The sequence below is a fragment of the Suricata suricatta genome, chromosome 6 (assembly GCF_006229205.1).
Source record: "Suricata suricatta isolate VVHF042 chromosome 6, meerkat_22Aug2017_6uvM2_HiC, whole genome shotgun sequence".
Taxonomy (NCBI): Eukaryota; Metazoa; Chordata; class Mammalia; order Carnivora; family Herpestidae; genus Suricata; species Suricata suricatta.
In genome coordinates this window covers 9,090,009-9,111,265 of record NC_043705.1, presented here as the reverse complement: position 1 = coordinate 9,111,265, position 21,257 = coordinate 9,090,009, and the positions used below count along the sequence as shown (strand labels likewise).

Sequence of the window (21,257 nt, the reverse complement as noted above, 5' to 3'; positions counted from 1 at the left end):
AATAAATAGAAGATATTGTTATAATTTATTTAATTACTTCCCCTAAAATCCTAAGCTAATAATGCTTCTAACCAACTATTAATTTGTTGATGCAAACAGCACTTAAGCAACAATTTTTGCATCAGTTGTGAATCTTGTGTGTTAGGAGAGAGCCCCTAGAGGGAAAGGAAGCCAGGAAGGGCTGATTAGGTCAGAAGAGCTAGGCCATGCTTACCTGTTGTAAGGTGTGGAAAAGGTTGCCAGGACAACATCACGGCCATTGATATGAATCACGTCTGTGACCGCCTGGAGTATGTTAAAATAAAAATGAGAGTCTCCGGGGACTGAGCAGTTCAGGCGAGCCTTCAGGAAAGATGTCCACTGTTTCTCCAGGACTCTCTGAGACCCTCCCATGTCATTCTTACAAACCTGAGCCACTCTTGGAAAAACTACCTGCAGAGGAAAAATACACAGGGAAAATGAAATGCACTCATACTTCGAGATCTTAGTAGAATTTGCCTTTCTTAGAAAACAGAAAACAACAAGGTGTTTAATTTAATCCTGTGTTTCTAAAAGTAGTAGCAAGAAAAGGGGGAGGGACTCATTGGAACAGCATGTTTTGAAAGATAAGGCTGTGGCATTTAATACAGAGCCATAAATCCTTCAGGGGATCGGCTCCCAGCCGGATAAACTCATTTCCATACAGACTGCTTAGCTTTTTATTTCCTCAAACAAAAGCACACTTTGTATGCACCATCTCTGCCATCCTCACTAGCTGCCTCTGGGCCCTGAATCTCATACTCCGAATTCCTGTTACCCTGCAAGCCACCCTGGCACTGAGTTTGTGCCCTCCAACTTGGTGACCTTGATCTACTCTCTGGTAAAAGTAACTGAAGTGGGCATCCCAGAAGTGTTCTGTTGCTTTTTGCAGTAAAAGACGATAAAGGCTTTCATTTTGCTTAAAGATACTGGATATTTACTCTGTGTCTATGGAACAACTGAATTAAAAAAACAAAAACCAAACAAGACAAAAACGGTCAGTATACCTGGAAGGAAATCACATCTCAAGATACTTGAAACTCAGTGTGAAATCAACCAAACAAACATCTGTCGATTACATTTTCAGTAGAAATATTTAAGAGGTTCCCTGCAATCTGGGACTGTTCTGGAAAAGCTTACAGGGCTCTGAGGCCAAGCAGTGTTTCTCTTCCACCAAACTTTGGCCGTGTCTTCTCAAAATGACGACCTTGTGATCAGATTTATGGTTCTTTTATCAAGGTCATTCAGAACAACACTAGGAAAGGGAGACACCCACCCCTCTCACCTTTCCCATGGTGTTGTACTCCACTGCTATCTCCCTGAAGAAGAAGTAGATGTAGTCTCCGTGATCCACTGCGTGGACAAAGTACGGTTCTGTGGGCAAACGGCACGTTAATTGGGGACATGTCACACAGAATTAAAAGAACTTCAATCAGCCGCAACCAAAGACATGATATTAATTAAAAGCGTAGGGCCATTAGACATTGGGTTAACACGAACCATTTCTAATGACCACACCAGCAAGTGCTGGTGATTTCAGAAGGCATTCAAGCTGACAAAATTCCATCTTTCAGAAGTGGTTGCAATTAACAATGAAGAATAAACGAGTTTTCATATGTCTGTAATTTCATTTTCCACAATGGAATGCACCTATTACAGAAAGGATGTTTTGTGCGCATCTCCTCGTGAACCCTGACTCATGCAGGGTTGTAGCATTTTCCCAGCTCCTCACCACCTCCGATCCCCTGTTCGCTTCTGTGAATGGAATGTTCATTTCTTTTCATGTTAGACTCTGAAATGAGCACTTGAGGCAGGAAAGATGAATGTGGTGTGTTTGTTTGTAGCGACATTTGTAGTTGTATTAATGCTCCAGAAACTTATGAAATGTAAAGGGGGAGGTAAGGAAACCAGTTGGGGCAAAAGATGCCATTTCCACCTTCCTGTCTGTCAGCAGCTATTACCAACACGAAACTCCAGTTTGGACTGTCCAGATTCTAAATCTCCCTCAAGATATGACCCCCCCCTCCCCCTGCCACCCACTCCCCTCTCTCTTAATTGTTGGTTTACCTTTCAGCCATTTGGAATCATGCTTGACGGTCCGTAGGGTTGGGCTGTCTCCCAGACTCCGGTAAATGACCGCATCAATGGCAAGGAAGTCAGTCACTGTGGCTGAGTATAGTTTTCCATCTTAGAGGAGAAAGAAAAGAGGTGAACGGGGTGGGGGCATGACAGCGGGCATGGGGGAGTAATAGCGACGTCCCCCAGATTGCTTCCCTACATCAGGCAAATGAGATAGGACGACTGGGGAACATCCAAGAGTCGCTGGGAAAATACTTGGCCCATATTCCTAACCATTTTAAATTAGGATCTTGAGAGATGAAACATTTTTCATTTTTAAATTGCATGGCAATTTCTAAGCAGTAGCAGCAGCTCAGGGAACAGAGTAAATGAAAAATGTTGTTTGCCTCACCTGATTAGATGGACCTTGACTAAAATCTCAAGGCCAAGGCCCCTGGACACTGCTACTGCCACCACACCATGGCACACAGGATTAGATGGGAGCCCAGGGAAAGACAGAAGCTGATTGTATCACCAGAAATTTTAAGTATGTGCAGAAGTGACAAGAGTCCTTAGCCAGGGCAGGTGAGGGGAGTCAGAGAAAGGGGGCTCATGAGCAAAAAAAAAAAAAAAAAAAAAAAAAAAACCCACCCAAAAAACAACTGGATGGCTCCTAAGATGATGACGAAGAGTCACTTCAGTCATGAGAGTCACTGAGCCCTGACCATCTAGCTGAAGTAAGAGATACCCGCTTCAGTATTTCACAGTCATGAACTGCAAACATTCTGACACTCAGAATACCAAAGCAAGGAAAGAAGGGCAAGGGGTGACACCTAGTTGAATTTGGCCTTTGGGAATTCATGCTTTTTGGGGGATGTGCTTTAGGTTATATTCAGGCGAAAGAGGATGAAGAAAGTTGAAGATTAATCCCTACCACTTTGGGCTCTTTTCCTGGATTAATAAACGTCCTGCACACAAGTCATCAGTGGGACCTTCTAGAACAGTAAAATCTATGCAGCGTGTGAAACAGAAACAATAATTATATTCAAAAGTGGAACTTAGTTCCTTGGTTCATTTTAAGTAGTTACATATCTTGAGTTTTATGTCAGAGTGGCTTATATCCACTGTAGTCCCATTAGGTGTAATGTTTTGTTTTTTTTTTTTTTTAAGAAAAGTTTATCCAGATCTCTCAAAGCAGAGGTCTTGATGTCTGATCTTGATCTAAAAATAACTGAAATTTACTCAGGTTCAACTTGGAGCTGTCTTGACATCTGTGTTATTAACAGCCATTTATCAATAAAGGTTGTCTGGTTAGATTTGAATCACAGATGGCAAACCTATCTGTTCATAAACAGACCTACAAAAATCACAGCTTTTCTTCAACAGTCAGACCCCAGGTCATGCAGATATGCTGGGTGGCGGTGGGCAGTGTGTGTGTATTTTCTTTCCACCCACTTTCCATTATGCCCTTTCCCTCTCTCTCTCTCTCTCTGTCTCTTTTTTAATTTTAGAGAGAGCACGTGTGAGTGGGGGAGAGAGGCCGGGGGGGGAGGGGAGGGAGAGAGAATATGAATCTTAAGCAGACTCCATACCCAATGTGGATTCCAGTGTGGGGCTCCATCCCATGACCCTGGAATCATGACCTGAGCTGAAATCAGAGTCAGATGCTCACCAGACTGAGCCACCCGGGGGGCCCCTTCCGCTATGCATTTTGTTCTACATTCAACACTGGCTGTCTCACCAGGACTTTTACTTGTAAAACAGAGCCCTGTTCTGCCCCTCGTGTTAACATGACAACGATTCAGTTGCCAACATGGATCTTCTATTAGTGAGGGATTCCAAACAGTCCCCTGAAAATCTGTCCAGGTGTACCTGTAGGGGAGGAGAAGGGGCTCTCATAGTAGCCTCCCATCGGGCGCGCTCTGTGGAGTTGCTGGAAGGTTGGTGGCCTTAGCCCATACTCTGACCCTGTCCCCTTTCTGTCTCAGGCTACAAGCCGTCTCTTCCATTGACAGTCACATTTCCCACTGGAGCCCACATCCTCCATGGTGCCCATAGGCTCATGGGTCAGAAAAGTGCTGCAGCTGAGTTACACACTTGAGAATCCACTCAAGGACTCTTCGCACCAGCCTTGCTTCGATCCACGTCAACTGACAGGGTTACAGGGCTTCGTGTTTTGTACTGCGCCACATCCTGCTAACGCTGTGCCCTCACTTCCGGGGGTGAAACTGAGGATCCCTTCTTTCCTGGCACAGGCCGTTTCTCCAGTCTGTGACTGCAGATTGAGGCCCCCAAATGCAGGACATTGAGGAGGAGGTTCGAGGAGCTAATCTTGTTTCATAATCAGAGCCTTAAGGTTCCTCAGGGTGCGGATGTGCCACTTTTTAGCTGTTGTGATGGAAATTATAGCTAACTGCTTTATTACATGCTATCACAATCACTGTTAGACCAACACTTCTCGGGGCTACACCCACCTCCACACAGCTGGCAATGAATTCCTAAATAAATTCCTAATTAAAACACACACACACACACACTCACACACTCACACACACATTCATACACGAGAGTCCCAATCTCAAGATGATGGCTTATTTTTGCTGCTTTGTATCCTCTGCCGTTCCCAGGAAGCAACGGGAGAGGATGAGGAGTGCGGGTCACCCTAAGCTAATCAGCATCACCCGCTGCCCGGTTATCTCGCCATCACCAGTAAGCACGTACCCTAATCAGGTCAGGGATATGTGAGATGTCTGCTGAAGACTTGTGGGCGTGCGGCCTCACTGCTTAGAGACAGATCTTCATGAAGCTTTACCTCGTCTCCTTCCCTTCCCCTTCTGGCTGTGGACAGGAGTGCATGTGCTCCTAACTGGGGCCGGCAGCCTCCCCGCTGACTGTGAGGGTGGCTTGTCTCTCTCAGAGAAAGAACTGAAATTTTGAGAGCACAGAGGTGAAAAGGCCCTGTGTCCTGGATGATGTCACCAGGCTGTTGAATCATACCACCCCCAACGTCAGTCCTACCTTGAGTGACCAATCCACGTTGCCGGTTTGAGGTGGGATCTTTTATTATTTGAGCCTGAACATGCCCTACTGGCCAGTGTTGCACAGTCTGTGCAAAGCTATCCTTCTCTGAAGGCATGCAAGCACGGTAAGTGTGGCAGAGGCTCCTTTTATGGAGCAAAAGTAAAATCTCCATATGAATTTCAAATGGGAGAAGGCGTTCTTAATTATAGTGTTCACCAGAGAACCGAGGCACAACTGCAGCTCTGCGAATCCTCCAGAGCAGATGCGTGGCGGCAGGCCCGGGAGAGCTCATGCAATGAGCAGAAACCAGGTGAGTTACCTGCAAACAGTGCAACGTTGGCGTGTTTGGCATCATAAGGGCATCTGGCCATTCCGCTGAATTCATCCCCGGAAGGTTCCAGAGTATCCATCTAAATGAAATGATAGGACTTAATTAGAAAAAACAACAACCAACAGTAGTCATGGCAACTATTATTTATAAAGCATGTAATGTGCTAAGTAATTCATATGCGTTAAGTGCAGATAATCCTCAAATCCCCCTGAGATAAGTCTGTTGGTTTCGGATGAGGAGACTGAGGTTTAGAGAGAATAATGCATTTGACCAAGAGTCTGAGATTCAGTCATGTTTGCTTGACTCTTAACCATTGTAGTAAACAGATTTCCAGTATCCTTTTGGAATGGCCTAGAAACAGGCGTCTTCCTTGGAAAAGGAATGTTTAAGGCAGTCACTGGGAAAACTTCCTCACTTCCTCCCTCACTGCCTCTGAATGATCTGTTGAGTCATGAACTCTGTAGAGAGTGATCTATGTCTCTGGTTTTGTTTTGCATGAGGAGTCCTGCCTTTTTGGTGAAATCCCAGTAGAAGACACTGGAATTGCCCCTCTGGTTGGCTCCCAGAATGACATGGCATCAGTAAAGGAGCCAAAACATCGATGCAGGCAGAGCTTAGGTGGCCTTTTGCACCAACGTCAGAAACCTGTCCCAGCCTCCAATCACGTAGCTCAGAAGGAGAGGCCTAGAAGGTGAGGGGGTCAGTGAGGAGCGGGGCGGCCATTTGACATCCATCCGTGTGCCACTATCGGCCTCGTACCTCCGTGCTGGAGGTTGTAACTGGGCTGTGAGTTTGTATGTCAGGAAGGAAGGATGGAAGGCAGGGAGGGAGGAAGGGAGGAGGGAAGGAAATCAAAGGACAGAAGAAAGATAAGCAAGCAAGCAAGAGCTCTATTTTAAAATAAGGAGACTGCAGGGGTGCCTGGGTGGCTCAGTCCGTTAAGTGTCCGACTTCAGCCCAGGTCATGATCTCACAGTATGTAGGTTCGAGCCCCACATCGGACTCTGCTGACAGCTCAGAGCCTGGAGCCTGCTTCGGATTCTGTGTCTCCCTGTCTCTCTGCCCCTTCCTTGCTCACTCTCTGTCTCTGTCTCTCTAAATAAAGACCAAAAAAAAAAATAATAATAATAAGGAGACTGCAGATTAAACCTGGTTTCTTATTTTTCTTTTGAGCAAGTGGAAAGGTCAGTGCAGGACCTTTTTACCCAAGTGGCAACAACCAGTCACAAGCTAAGTAATGGCCACTCCGCCATTTTTTCCAGACAAGCAAATGGTGTCCAGCATGAAGGCCTCTTTACCCATAGATACATGTCCACTCTGCCTGTCTTACTCCTGCAGGTTACCTGCCCAGCTTTGTAGGCATTTGTGAGTGCGGCCAAGCCTTGCTCGCTGTTCCTTGCTTCCTTCCTTGCCCCCACATCACCCTGAACCACATTCCCCGCAACCCTTGCAGATAGCTGTGCTCACGTGATGAGCTCTGGCCAAGGGAGTGTGAGCAGAAGGCTGGGTGCCACCGCTGGGTCTTGCCTCAGAAAACCTTCCAGTGTCCTCCACGTCTGCTTTCTTCCCTCACTCCACCCCACTAGACACAGAGGACCCAGTACAGCATTCCGGGACCCTAGGCTCTGGCAGAGGTCCAGGCAGTGAGCGCCGTGGAGCTTGGCTTTCTGAACAGCCTAGTGGAACAGACCCTCTGCCACTGACCTGGGCTTGGCCGTGATGCGAGCAGGACATGGGCCTCCCTTGCCCAGTCACTAAGGTTCCCCAGAGGGTGGCCCAACCTGACCAGTACTTGGGTGCTTCCTGCCTTTAGCACGTGCCCTTCTTCCTACACCATGGGCTCTCCCCTGCATTCACGTCTCAGTACCACAGGGTCCGGAAAGTGACCTCTGCCACCTCATCAATGTTTTTATAACCTTCTTCTGTAAAGTCTTCTCTTTAGAGTGTGTGGGTATTTTGCTTACATCTGGCAGTTTGCAGTGTTTGACGGCAGGTATGAAACTGGGAGAATCTAAGATGGGAGTGGTGCCAACGGGGGATCCGCTGAAAGGCCCTTAGGCTAAATCAGGGCGCCTTAACTCGTGGGGTCTGGAGTGTCGCCCCGGCGGCGAGTGCAGGGCTTCCTGACCAGCTGCTCCTGTGGTCCCGTCATTTAGGCTCTTTGCCCTGGACGCCCGGAAGCTGTTCCAGGGCTGTCGCGGCTGGTCTTCTGTGACCGCTTTGCGACAGCACCTGTCTCCTCTCTCTGTAGATCTCCTGCATCCATTTGTTTAGTTGAGACACCCCGTAAATGTACTCTTCTCCCCTTAGCACATTTTTATGGAAGTCTTTTTTTTTTCCTTAATACATCTTATCCCAAGAAGAGCATCCTGCTGAACGGTGACACACTTTGTGGTCTGTGTGTCTGGCGCGTCCTCAGAGGCAACGCTTAGTACTCAGTGATGCAGCGGAAATGCCTCTATCCCGAGCAGGGCACGCTGTCATCCTGGCAATGGGGAGACATCATACAAGGGAGGATTTAGGGCTTTAAATGAACCTACTTCCAAAAAAAAAAAAAAAACTGGCCTGAGCTATAGCCAGTCAAAGGCAAGGAGCAGGGAAGTATTAATGTTTCGGTGTGTGAGTCTGGAAGAGTCCAGAGACAAAACAATGCCACGGTGAAATCCTCTTTCCATGAAGTTAGAACTAATCCGTGTGGTAGCCTCCGAATCTCAGACTTACCAGCAGCCACTGGGAAATTAAATCACCAGAGGGTACAGATAATTACTTTTGCAGAAGTTCAAGAGGTTTGGAGAACAGGAGGGCAAAAGGTACGGAGTGAACTTTTAGAGTTACAGTGCGTGGCCTTCAGAATTCCTTCCCAGGTCATCTTGTCGGGGGCTGCAATCTTTCTAGTACCCCCGGCTTACTTCTGTCTTAAAAACTGTATGAATCATGGCATGGTGCAGAGGTGGAGACCGAAAATTTGTCACCCTCCTGCTTCAGGCTAGTATGATCCACTTGATGGTTCTGCACTGCGAGACTTGGGGTTTTTCTTTTGCGGGCAGCGGGGGTGTGGGTGAAGACTGGTCATTGTTTTTGCCTTGAACCTTTAGTGTTGATCTGTTCATAAAAAGCGCTTAAGGGACAGTGTGTCCCTGCAGCCAGATACATTATGTCTCGTATCATCTACAGAGTCCTGCTGTGCCCGAGTCTGAAAAGAACACTCCTCTGGCCAACGCCAAGGGTGCTTGCTGCCATTCGCAGTGCTAGGCAGGCAGAGGGGACCTGCCGGTGGGAAGACTGTCCCATGTGTGCGGTTCCTGGGAGGCCCGGGCCCCTGCACCTGCCTCAGCAGAGGCGGCTCGAACAAGTGCGAGGTGGGAGGTGTCGCCACGGGTGAGGCACCCGGGAGTGGGCCCTGTGTGGGAGAGCGAGCCAGGCCCCTCCTGTCTGTGCAGGTCTGTGTGTCCCAGTGCCGAGGAAGTGGTAATCTGTCATGAAAGAGAGCTTCCAGCTAGGGAGTTGGTTGGGAGTTGTGAAAAGCATTCATCTGAATGAGTCCTAAACAGTGAGATGCAGGGATAGAATATCAAGTGGGAGAATTAAAGTTACAACGTCAGCTGCATGCTGTCGCTGACCTGAGTGAGAGTTTGGACGGACTGCCTCTGTTACAGACCGAATGGATCCTGTCATTATTAAAAAGTTTGCTATTTTAGTTAGGGTAGCGTGTTTTACATCAATTTAGATTTTGAAAAATACTGTATTAAAAAGTCACTTAACCTTGACATGGGATCCCCGTACTGTCTCTGAGGGGAGTGCCTCCCTCGCCTCGCCCTAATCCTGGCCCTGCTCCTGCCCATTTCCAAACGTAAGGGAAGTGGAGCGTTTTGTGAGGGTCAGGCAGACACTCCCTTTGATGTCTGTTCACACTAGGTGGTGAGCCCTTGGGTTTTGATATCAGCCCATCATTTCTCTTCCTCCCTTCCTCCCTCCCTTCCCCTTCCTTCCCGAAAGTGAAAGCAGGGGAGAGGGAAAGGGAGAGAATTCCAAGCAGGCTCCACACTGCCAGGGCAGAGCCCCGTGTGGGGCTCGAATCCACAAACTAAGCCAAAATCAGATGCCCAACTGACTGAGCCACCCAGGTGCCCCAATCATTTCTCGTTGTTTATGCCCCTCGGGGTTCACTTCACACCTGGTGAAACCCAAATGTGTAATTTTCCCCACGTCTCTCCCTAAATCAAGGCTCACCCACCCATTTTCTTGTTAACTCTGTTCACGTCCCATTGGCCGGCGTTGCCATCCACAGAGCTGGGTGCCCGCACGATGCTCACACCGGAGCCCTGGGCACCTTCTCACCACCAGCCTCAGCCAGCCGGGCCGCCTTCCTGCTTCCGTTCCGTGCCTGAGCCCGGGGCGGCTCCGTCCATCCACTCGCCCCAAGAGGCAGGCTAGCAGTCGTTCCTTACCCCTCTCTCTCCTTGTCCTGAGCTTCCATCAGGTCCTACATCCTGCTGAGTTTCGTCGCTGACATGTTTTCTGAATCTCTTCTCTTCCCCTTCGTCCCCTGGCCACCTCCCTTTCCAGCCTCTTTCTTGTTATACCTTGTCACTTTCCAGTCCAGCACTCAAAACCAGATGAAGTTTCTCAAGCCCAACAGACCGTTTCTTCCTCAGCGCCTCTGTTCATGCTGTTCCCTCCACCTGGAATGCCCTTCTCCCTTATTTTGGCTACTTCCACTTCTTTAAAACAAAAAAATACGCATCTCATTCACTCTTTACCCCACCAGAATTAAAAGGGCGACTGTTTGGAGGTATTTGGGTCAGATTCCGGGCAGTCACAGACGTGGTCCCTGTATTCACAGAACTTGAGGTTGTCTTCTGGGCTGGAGGTGCTCATGTTCCATGTGTGAGAACAGCAGGGGGAGCATTTGAAAAGAGTCCTCCACCTCCTTCGAGAAACTGTCTCTGATTCCTGATCTCAGGCTGAGGTTAGCACCTTTCTGTTGTGCCTCCGTAATGCCCTGCGTTATGTCAGGGCAGCAGCCCCAGGGAATTGGGGGTTCCTATCTCCCTGTCTGGCTTCCTTAAGGACGGAGGCCTCCTGTTTGTCCTTAGAACCCCAGTCCGTGCCTGGCCATGTGAGCAGCTCCGCACATGTTTGCTGAAAGGAAGTCCACAGCAGAAAGAAGGGGCAAGGAGAGCGAATAGGTGCAGAGTCAAGACCTCAGATCACTGCCCGGTCTTGAGCTGGCGGCTGCTGTTTCTTCGGCAGTACCCCGTCAGCTGCTCAGAGCCGACTGCATGTGTGAATGCTTCGAGAGTTCATTTCCCCCCCTTGCATGAAGGTCAGAGTAGGTAAGGCCACAGTCAAGTAAGTGGAGTGCTTAGTGGAATTAAATTTCTGTGTTCTTAGAAATCCTACCTAGAAGAAAGTCTACAGTTTCCAACGGTGTGCTCTTGAGGTACCTTTTAAAATAGGAATCACTCCCAACAGAAGTGTGTTTTTGTGCGCAGAGAGGAGATGGGCGGGTGGGAGGAAGGGAAGGGGAGAGAGGGGAAACCCACATGGTATCCATGGGAAAGGCTGCTGCAGTTCCGGACAATAGAGAATAGGGTCTTACAGAAATGGACTTTGCTGGGCAGGCGCCTGGAAGGTGTGTCAGTCCTGCACAAACAGGAAACTTAGAAGCCTGCTCAGGATCACTAGCATGGAGCGATACGTTAAGTCCCAGGAGTGAGAGGCACCCAGATGGGGTTGAATTACCGGTCTTAGGTCGCTGCAGGTCCAATCACAGTAAATTATGAAATACCTCTGGCCCCGTGTGGTCACAGCAGACAAAGCCGCATTTACCTTATAGTTTCTGCAGGAGGGGTTGAAGGCATTGGTTCCACAGACAAACAAGGTATCATCGCTTTTCTTTAGAAGAACTTTAATGAAGTTGTGACACTCATCCTGAAAAATAATTCAGACCCAGCTCAGTCTAGAAAACGCATTCTTTCCCGTGTGCCGCAATCTGCTGACGGTCAGGTTAGAACAAAGATGGCCGTGGGGCTCCCCTGTTAATAACCCAAGCCCCTCCTGATTGTCTGCCAGAAGAGGACGCTGACCACAACTGCTTTGTAACAGTGGAAACACGGCGTAGAGAGGAGCTGGTGTGTTTATGCCACGAGAGGAGGGCGAGCCTGGAAGCGCCAGCCTTCCGTTAGGTTAATTTTAACGCCAGATGTCCCAGTGTCCCTTGATGTTGCGAGGCTCCTGGCTGACGTGTGTTTTTATGTGGGCCTAGGACCAGAGGCACAACCCCCCGCGTGTCTGCGGCTGCCTTCTTCTGAGCGCCCCCCCAGCCTCCCGGAGGGCTCTGGGCCTGTGCGGGGGGCTGGGGGGAGGACACCCGGAAGGGTCGGGCCAGCCAGCCTCGTGGCCGGAACCCCGGGTGCCCCTGAGCAGTTCGTGGTGCAGCCCCACAGGTGTCGTAATATTTCATCACATTAAGAGCAAACTCTTTCTGCAAATTAAAGCCTTCAATAAGCTGATGGAAAAAGCAATTACTGAGGGAAAAGGGACTCTCACGATCCATTCCGCATCATGGTCTACGGCTGGAGAGAACAGTCAGAAACTTAACCCAAAGTGGCAGCTGCAGGAGAAATGAAAATTGCCTACCTTATGTTTTCCCTTCATTCTGCATGTGTCTACATCAGCCTGTCTGGATTTCCATGTCAGTTTCTGCAGGGACCAAGAAAGAAATCAATCAGAGTCCAGAGGTGGTTGCATTTGATTTCAGAAGTAAGCGTTCCCTTGGGGAGACGGAGGCTGAGCATATATTTATTGAAAGCTTTCTGCGCCCTTTCTCCAGGATTAATTCACCATAACAACAAAAGATCAGACATGGGAACCGTTCATTTAATTTTGAACTTCTCTATCTATTCATTAAACTACGGCATGATCTTCTCTTTTGAGATAAAGATGAAGGAGAAAAGAAGGAGAAACAAGCAACTTGTGGAAATTTCACATAAAATAACCGTATCAACTTGCTAAATTACACTCATTTTGATAAAATGCATGTCCTGGTCCTTTCCTTTCAGTTGATAAATCAGTTTTCATAAAGCACGCTTTTTCCTTAAAATATGGAAGTCATTTACTTAAACATAAAGGGGACATTCACTTTAGGTGGACAAAGATTTAATTCAGGTTACACTCCACGTAAATTCATGGACTGAAGGAGTCATCTACTTCTATGGCAGATCTTGTTAAGTAAAATACCTCCATGTGGAGTTGTAGGGGAAGCTTAGGTTATGTTTTAGGTCTGTCTGAAATGGATAATGATCAAATTCCTGAGCCACAACAGTCAAATCAAACTTAATACCATAAGACATGGAAATATAACACTGAAACACTTGTGGGGCAAAATTTTACATAGGAAAACTGATATTTTCCTGGACAAACATGGCAGAATTTTATTAAAGGAATTTAGAAATGATCCAAAACTCCAAAGTTGCATATGTACACATATTTGATGAATAAACTAGGAAGTAGACACCTGTTTCTGACCATGTACTAGTCTCAAATTAGTAGGATTTCACACAACGTTCCAAGCTTTTAGCCATGTCATCTCAATCAATGCATTTAAAATACATATTCCCTTCAAGAACTATCCTAAAGCTCATTATTCTAGAAATAGAAAGATGGTTGTAAAACCACTTACTTTGCTACAATAAATTTCTTCTGTGTGTGAGGCGTCCATATCAACAGTATAAATATGGTCCCTGTAAACAATGAAAAATTAATAGTGTCAAACACAAGAGTCAAGATAGTTAATTTTCTCCCAAATGAGTACATATCTCATTCAAGGCAGATAAATCCATATCCATGTTATTAAAAAAGGAGACATCCACATGCAAGAGAAAGGGAACTGCTCAGCCTACCGGAGGATACACTTGGACACAAGATGGATACACTGCTATTTCTGACAAATCATAGGACCTTTCTGGAGGGGGCACCTCTTAAAAAAAACCTTGGCTGTAGTGTCCCTCATACCAGAACTCCAATACCTGTATGTGAGTAGTTCAGGAGAGAGGACTCTGAAGTAAATGGACCCCAGGGCCAGCACACGGATGGGTTCACATGCGCTTACGCATCTTCCAAGTCCACGTACGGAACGCTTGGCCACACAACATTCCACATGTGTTCACCACAGAGGCTAACAGAAGGCTAATCTCTGGCTGTTTCTCCCTTTACAAAACGTATTTTCAGCCTTAGCTTTGATGATTTGGTTGACAAGAGGGGAGATGATAAAGGTGAAATTATTTCCAGAAAGCACTATTTTCTTCACACAATGATGGTCAATTAAGGTCTAAAATATACTTGAGCTAAAGTTTACATTTCTTCACTTTCCTGTTTTGCTGAGAAATTTGGTCGTCTTTACGATTTGCTGCCAATCTCCCCCTGGAAGGGAAGAAACAGAATCGGCAGCTCAGGTGTGGGGCTATATTTAAACATCCCCTTCTGTGTGACTGGAGTACAAGGGTGTTTTTGTCTGGAATTCAGAATAAAGAAAAGAACAGAACTACGTTCAACTGGGGAGATGGGGGGGGGCTAGTGAGGGAAAGCAAAACAGCTCGTTTTCCCTTGAAATAACATTGACTTTTTCTAAAATGCAGGAAGTCCTGGGGCTGGAAAATTACCCACAGCTTTCAACCAGGACCTCAAGGCTCCCACATGTAGACTTTCAAGCCCCCTCATTACTTAAGAGAAAGTGGAGGGAGGGGGGAAGAAAAAAGGGAAGATAAAAAAGCAAGGAATGATCCGCCGTCAGGATTCACTTTAATTTCTTCCCCCCATGGTTCCTTGGAAATCTGTCTGCTACTGCTTTTAGGAAAAGTACAACAGAGAGGAATAGAAATCAAAACTGACTCATGTGAAAATAGAAGTTGGGGGCAAGGCGGTTGGCTTACAAAATTTCCTTGCAACTGTGAGCGTGTGAGCCTCTGTGTGTGTGTGTGTGTGTGTGTGTGTGTGTGTGTGTGTGTGAATTGCTGAACTGGGAAGTTCTTGGAACCTCAGTAGGGTGCCAGAATCACCCTGCCCTTTAATTTCAAGGCAGTTTTATTGCATTCTTTTATTACTTGTTTGACTTTATTGGTGGTGCTGTGGGTCAGCCTCATTATTGGGATGGAATTGCTTATTACTTCGGTATCAGGTTTGCAGTGGCGCTAGTTTCTTCCTTGCCCTGCCTCCCCTCCAGAACTTTTCAGTAGGAGTGGAATATATGAATTGTAAATTAACAAGTGATTAATATGCGTTGGCAATTTCTCAGAAAGCTCTCGGATTGCCCCTTCTGGCATGGCCTGTTTATGTTAATTAGCAGTTTTAGAGATTAAACAAACAAACAAAAAAAAAGAATCTTCAAAATGGATAGTAAAAAAAGCAGAACTGAAAGGGGTTCCTGCCATCAAAGCTCACTCAGTTTCTGGGTTCTTGGCTTCCGATTGCTGACACCTATTGTCTGGAAGAACCAGGAAGCCTTTAAAAAGTAGAATTCCATGAATTAGATCTTTTGGACAGTGGCAATCTTTTTCAATATCCAAGAGATCCCACTGCCCAGCCAGCAGAAACAGCGCTTTTCTGCTAAACCTCAGACCAGGCTGGAGGGCTAGGCCCGGCGACCCCTGTGCTCACCTCGGGGTTCTTAAGCCACTCTTACTGAAGTGATTTGAACGCAAACTGACTTAATCCACGAACTTACCTCCACCCCCCGTGAGCAAAACTGAATCGCCTTGCCCTGTTGGAGCCTGGGGGAAGGATCTGACTTTAAATTGGGTCCCTGGCTGCCTAGGAACAGGGGTCTCTCTGGGCAGTGCTGGGAAGTTGAAGGGCGAAGAGGGACCCTAAACCTGGTGGCAGGAGCTCCTTGAGGAGTTTTCCCAGGGGTGTGGATGAAGGGGAGGGGCTGCGTGTGTAGAATGGAAGCCAGCATGTCAGTGTGAGGGTGTTTTACACATCTGACCTTTCACAAAAGGCAAGTGTCTTTTATAGTCTTTTTACATTTTAATTATTTATTTGTTTATTTTGAGAGGGAATGTACCAGTGGGAGAGGTACACAGAGGGAGAGAGAGAGAATCCCAAGTAGGCTCCACACTGTCAGTGAGCCCGACCTGGGGTTCAAGCCCACACGTGGTGAGATCATGACCTGAGCCAAAGTCGGACATGTAACCAACTGAGCCAGCCAGGTGCCCCAAGTCTGTTTTATAGTCTTAAAAAAAACCCACAACGTGTGTCTCCTTTCTTCCCTTATGTATCTGCTCTCTCCTTTCTGAGGAATGGGAGTTATGACAACACTGTCTTAGTTTTAACAAGCTGGGATAATGGTCCCTTTTTAAGTTTGCATGGCACCTTTCTCCTGATAACTCAGGTGCTGCCTGGACCTGCAGTCCACGGCGCGTTAGTCCATCAGGTGTCAGGGCAGTCTGCTAGAGACTCCGTTACGAAGTGGCTCATTCACAGATCCTTGACTGGAGGGACTCTCACAGATCCCGCGTGTAATCATTTGTTTTGACCTGCCCAGAGATAATGGGGTGATTCCAGCCCTGCTACCCTTAGGAAACCAAAAACGGTATTTAAGAAGGACCTGATACTCTTTGTTTTTAAACATTAAAGTTATTTTATTTTTATTTTAGGGAGAAAGAAAGCATGATTGGGGGACAGGGACAGGGGGAGAGACAGAATCTAATGTGCTCCCCCCCAACATGGGGCTCGATCCCATAACCCTGGGATTATATCATGACCTGAACCGAGATCAAGAGTCAGATGCTCAACCGACGGAGCCACCCAGGCTCCCCAGAAGGACTTGATAGTCTACCAGAGAGGCACCTGCTGAGGACCTGATGAGAACGCTTTCTAATGAATACCCACACTGGCTATGTTCTTGGGCATCAACTGTTAGAAGGGTACTGCCAGACAAGTAGGACCCACTTTCCTACTCAGCAGGCTGCCTGGTACAGGAAGTAAATCCCCAGATTCTAGAGCAAGGCCAGCCCATTTCACATCGTGCCTTTGCCATCTTGGCCCAGGCATTTCACCTTTGTGTACCTTGCTTTTTCCTGTAAGACATGAGGAGCATAACAGCTCCTTCACCTAAGGTTGTTTTTCCCCCCCTCTGGGATTGAATGAATTAACATTTATAAAGAATTTACATAGCATGATTTATATAGCACATACAAGGAGTAGACACTCTATAAGTATTTGTGAAGTTAAATTGCTGGAAAGTGTTTTGGCATTGCTCCCTGGGGCGTTCTGTGGGATGCTCACAGGATGTTTTAATGTGGCCAAGTGGTTTTGGGTTTGTGATGCCTAGCTTGTCATTTTAGGACACGTAAGTGCTTTGGACGAATCACACACTGTGTTTGCCTGTTCCTTATCTATGTTCATAGCTGTACAGGTATCACAGACAGAGTGTCTCAGCCTTCTTTCCACTGTGAGGTGATTAACCAGCCTAGACCCCAGTTAGGATGACAGTGGAGCCCCACAAAATAGCACTGTTTGTCACTCTCCATTTAGAATTATTTTGAATGAGCTGTGTACCTCCAAAACTGGGGATCATACATTGTCAGAATCCCAAGGGACTTCTTTTTTTTATATTTTTTCTTAATGTTTATTTATTTTTGAGAGAAAGAGCAGGAGAGAGATATGGAGTGCAAGTGGGAAAGGGGCAGAAAGAGAGAGGGTGACATAGAATCTGAAGCAGGTTCCAGGCTCTGAGCTGTCAGCACAGAGCCTGATGTGGGGCTCGAACCCATGAACTGTGAGATCATGACTTGAGCCGAAGTCAGATGCTTAACCGACTGAGCCACCCAGGCACCCCAATCCCAAGGGACTTCTTAAAAGAATCTAATCTAACCTCTCATTTGACATAGGACGCTTATGTCCAGAGCAGTTCTGGTCCAGGTGAGTTTCTGTAATATAAATTACAGAAATACAAAGAGGCTTAATTCATATCTACACACCCCCTATGTAATAAATGTTTACACATCCGAGTTAATTTAACAAGTGTCATCCTGGTTGCTTGAGTAGGTATTTGCGTATATGTTCAAGACAGTGGATTATTTGAGTCTAAGCTCCAAAATATGCAATTACTTCAATCTAAATCCACCTACAGTTAAACAGACACAGAAAATCTTGAAAGAATGATGGCTTGACCAAGTAAGGTAGCCTTTAAATTAAATAACGCGTTGTTTGGGAATGTCATGACCTTTAGGAAGAGGTACCACAGGTACATTTGGATCTTCGGACCTTCGTCAGGAGCTCCGAGGGCAGATGTGAGGACGAGGCCACTCACCTAGCAGCAATGTAGAGGGTCCTGTTCATGATCATGATCATCTGGATGTCCAGCCTGTGCCTCTGTGTGGTGTTCCGTCCTGGCTTGTGGCCCACAAACACCGGATACTGTTTTGTATCTGTGAAAAGAAGAGATGGGGCAAGAGAGGGAAAGGAAATCAAGCCAAGAATTGACAGGGCTGGGAGAGGAGGGGGGGCCCGGCCACAAAACAAAACCATATTTGAGTCAGTCCGTGCCACCACTTTCCATTTCCAGTGAGTCTGTTATTTTAGGAAAGCCTGTGATAGACGAGTGCTCTGGAAAGGATGATCAAGTTACTGTTTCATTTCCAGATGATAATAAGCCTGGACTTCTGTTTCCGAGTATCACAATTTCTGACTTGTCCCTCTTTCTGGGGGTTAAACTTGCAAGTGAACCCTTTACATGAAGGTGCTCTTTTCTTCTCATTTTCTTTTCATCTTCTTTAGAGTGCTAAGCCCGAGGGGCAGCTTGCCAAAGATCTTGTCTCCGGACAAAACTATTTCAAAGCAGCTTTCCCATCAATCACCACAAAGGCAATGTGGTCTGGAGGCGAGAGCCCTCATCCAGGAGCCAGAAGAAAAATACAGTCTCCACAGGCGTCCAGTTGGAATAATCTACTATTGAAGGCAGCCCTGCTAGGTTGGTTGGCATTCTAGGAACTGTGGGAAGTTCACTCTTGAGTTAAGCAATTGGCTTAATCTCACAGAAGTGGGGGCTTCGACAGGACAGGGTCAAACTGAGTGTAGCCAGTTGGCTGATCTGGAATTTTCCCCGACTTGGAGAGTCAATGAACATATTTCTGCTTTCCTACAGTTCTCTTTAGCGGAGAGCCGGCAATTTGTAATAATAGCTGACCTTTAGAAATACCTACATCTCAAAAATCTTCCTGCTTTTAAACCTGTAATCTCCAGAGCACTGGCAATCCTCCAAAGAAACTCAGGAGGAAAGAAAGATGAGTCACATTTAAAAATGGTTTTTGGGGGTGGGTTGGGGTGTAAATAATAATTTGAAAACCATTCAGATTTATGCACAGATCCCTACACTTAAAAAAATGTTTAGTTTTGAGAGAGAGTACACATGTGTACGAGTAGGGGAGAGGCAGAGAGAGAAAGAGGGAATTCCCAGCATGCTTCATGCTGTCAGTGTAGAGCCTGACATGAACCATTAGATCATGACCTGAACCAAAACCAACAAGAGTCAGAGACGCTCAACCGAATGAGCCATCTGGGACCACAAAGACCCGCACCCCTCAGTACACACATTAAACCCCTGTGGTATCTGAGCATTACTCACACTATCAGAGAGTAAAATCTATCTTGGTATATCAAGCTTGCTGTGGGATTATCTTGTGCTTCCCCCTGCACTGTTCTGAAATGTCATTGACCCACTCATCAAGGCGCTCGCTGAAACAATTCGCGTCTCCCTTCTGTCAGCAAAGGGAGTGTCCATGACACTGGATTTTCAGCCGCACATTGGCGCTCGGCGACTTCTTTACGGGGGCACCAAAGATAGACTCCCTATCTTAATTACGAGGTTAAGATATGTGTGTTTAGGTTTGGTACCTTGAGTCAGGTGGACTGCTGCTTTAAGAACAGTCATTTCAAATGACACACTTTGGTCCTCAAATCATGCCCTGACTTTTGTTTGCTTGTTATTTCCTGTGTCAAGTCTTGCCACTTCCCCTTCATGTAAAATTATTTCCCTTTTCAAACTAGACTGTCCAGCAGAAAGCCAGGCATTGATGGATCTCCTTGGTATCCCATTTAAATGTTAAACACCTTCCTTATGGTTGGTTTAGCGTTTGTTTTGGGATGATTACTGGGAAAATGGATATTTGGGGAAAAGACGTTCTCTCACCTTTATTGTGATAAAACATTTTGTCTTTTGGAGGGAAGGAAACGATGTAGTTTCTTGGCTGTTCCATCCCATGCACAGGTAGGACTTTGCCTCAAGTAGTCAACTGGATTCTTTTTTTCTTTTTAAACATTTTTAATATTTGTTTTTGGAAGAGAGACAGAGAGACAGAGAGAGTAGGGAGCAGGGGAGGGGCAGAGAGATGGGGAGACACAGAATCTGAAGCAGGCTCCAGGCTCTGAGCTGTCAGCACAGAGCCTGATGTGGGGCTTGAACTCACAGACCACGAGATCACGACCTGAACTGAAGTCAGACGCTTAACTGACTGAGCCACCCTGGTGCCTCAGATGAATTCTTAATCGTGTGGTTTTCTCCCCTTGACGGTGAAGCCGAGACCAAAAGTTACAAATAGTTTAAAAAGGTCCTCTGTGAATTCAGAATCACTCTTAAGTCTAGCAATGATAGTAGTTCTAAGTGTAAAAAAAAAAAAGTTAATTTTTGTCCCTAAGTACTCCAGAACAATCTTATTTCCTGTTCTAATCTTGTGACAATGCCCACGCATTATCTACATCTGAAAACGTGCCCCTCTGGTGATACCCAGGCGTGGTGACGTTCTCCCACAGAGGGTTTTCGGGCATGGTCCTGGCCTCCTTGTAGTGACCCGAGATTTCATCAGAGGCCCTGAGAAGCACTTCCAGTCCACACACACACGTTCAGTGTCGCCGCAACAGTGTTCATCAGAGTTACAGAACAGCCATCTCACCAATTTGACGAGACACCTCTGTCACCTACATGTCCAAGTGACTAACAAGTGTCCTGTTGTATTAGATTTTAGAAAATGTTGATGTTTTGCTGGTTGATGCAGCCTACACTGCCCACCAAGGGAGACCAGGACAGTGAGACTGTGGGTACTTACAGTTGCCATGCGAGATACTGATTGGCTCAGAATCTTCTGGGAAACCAGCTCCAGCGAAGTGTAGCAGTGTGAAATACAGCAGCAAGGCTTCTGACCTCATAGTAGTTCAGCGGGGAGACCTCACTTCTCTACTTCACCCTGCCAAAGAGCAAAGAAGGAATTATCTTTCTTTCTTTCCTTCCTTTTTTTTGCAAGTCAGCTTTATTCACCTCCATAAAGTGAAAGGGGCTTGAAGATAAATTTAGGAGAATAGAGGCCTCGGCTTCATATCTTTTACATTGTGGCTCACGGATTATTGTGTTTTACATGAGACACTAGTACCCATTCCCCACCGCGCACCTTCCTTCTCCAGGCCCCTGAGTCCCTCTGCAAAGCTGCTTCCAAACACGTGACCCAGAGCCTGAGTTCCTTTGTCCTGAGCCATTTTTAGGCCATTACAGGTGGCTGTTTCACAATTACTGCATTCCAAAAAATGTGGACAACTGAGAAAGCATTTTTTCCCCACTGTAAATACTTGTATTCTGAACAGGTTTATAGCAGCATGCCACCCCCCAGAATGTTCATTTTGGCCAGCTCAGGATCTTGCAAGAATTTAGAGTAGTTTTCAGTACTGGAAAAAGTAGGAGGTTTCTTTCTTTTTTTTTTTTTTTTCAAGTTTTATTTATTTTGAGAGCGCACGAGCAGGAGTGGGGTAGGGGCACTGAGAGAGGGAGAGAGAGAACCTC

At 46.6% G+C, this 21,257-nt stretch overlaps 1 protein-coding gene across 5 annotated transcripts in view; it reads right to left on the bottom strand.

Moving 5' to 3' along the window:
- SEMA6A (semaphorin 6A) overlaps positions 1-21,257 on the bottom strand; it is a 163,913-nt gene that overhangs the window by 73,568 nt on the left and 69,088 nt on the right. For all 5 annotated transcript variants that reach the window (XM_029941563.1, XM_029941559.1, XM_029941561.1 and 2 more), the window contains exons 2-10: positions 20,533-20,670; positions 17,742-17,859; positions 13,113-13,173; positions 12,071-12,133; positions 11,261-11,362; positions 5,417-5,507; positions 2,086-2,205; positions 1,304-1,392; positions 215-432 (exon numbers count right to left, since the gene is read on the bottom strand). In XM_029941563.1, the coding sequence (XP_029797423.1) occupies positions 215-432; positions 1,304-1,392; positions 2,086-2,205; positions 5,417-5,507; positions 11,261-11,362; positions 12,071-12,133; positions 13,113-13,173; positions 17,742-17,859; positions 20,533-20,632 (962 nt within the window). In that variant the 5' untranslated portion in view covers positions 20,633-20,670. The remainder of the gene's footprint in view (positions 1-214; positions 433-1,303; positions 1,393-2,085; positions 2,206-5,416; positions 5,508-11,260; positions 11,363-12,070; positions 12,134-13,112; positions 13,174-17,741; positions 17,860-20,532; positions 20,671-21,257) is intronic.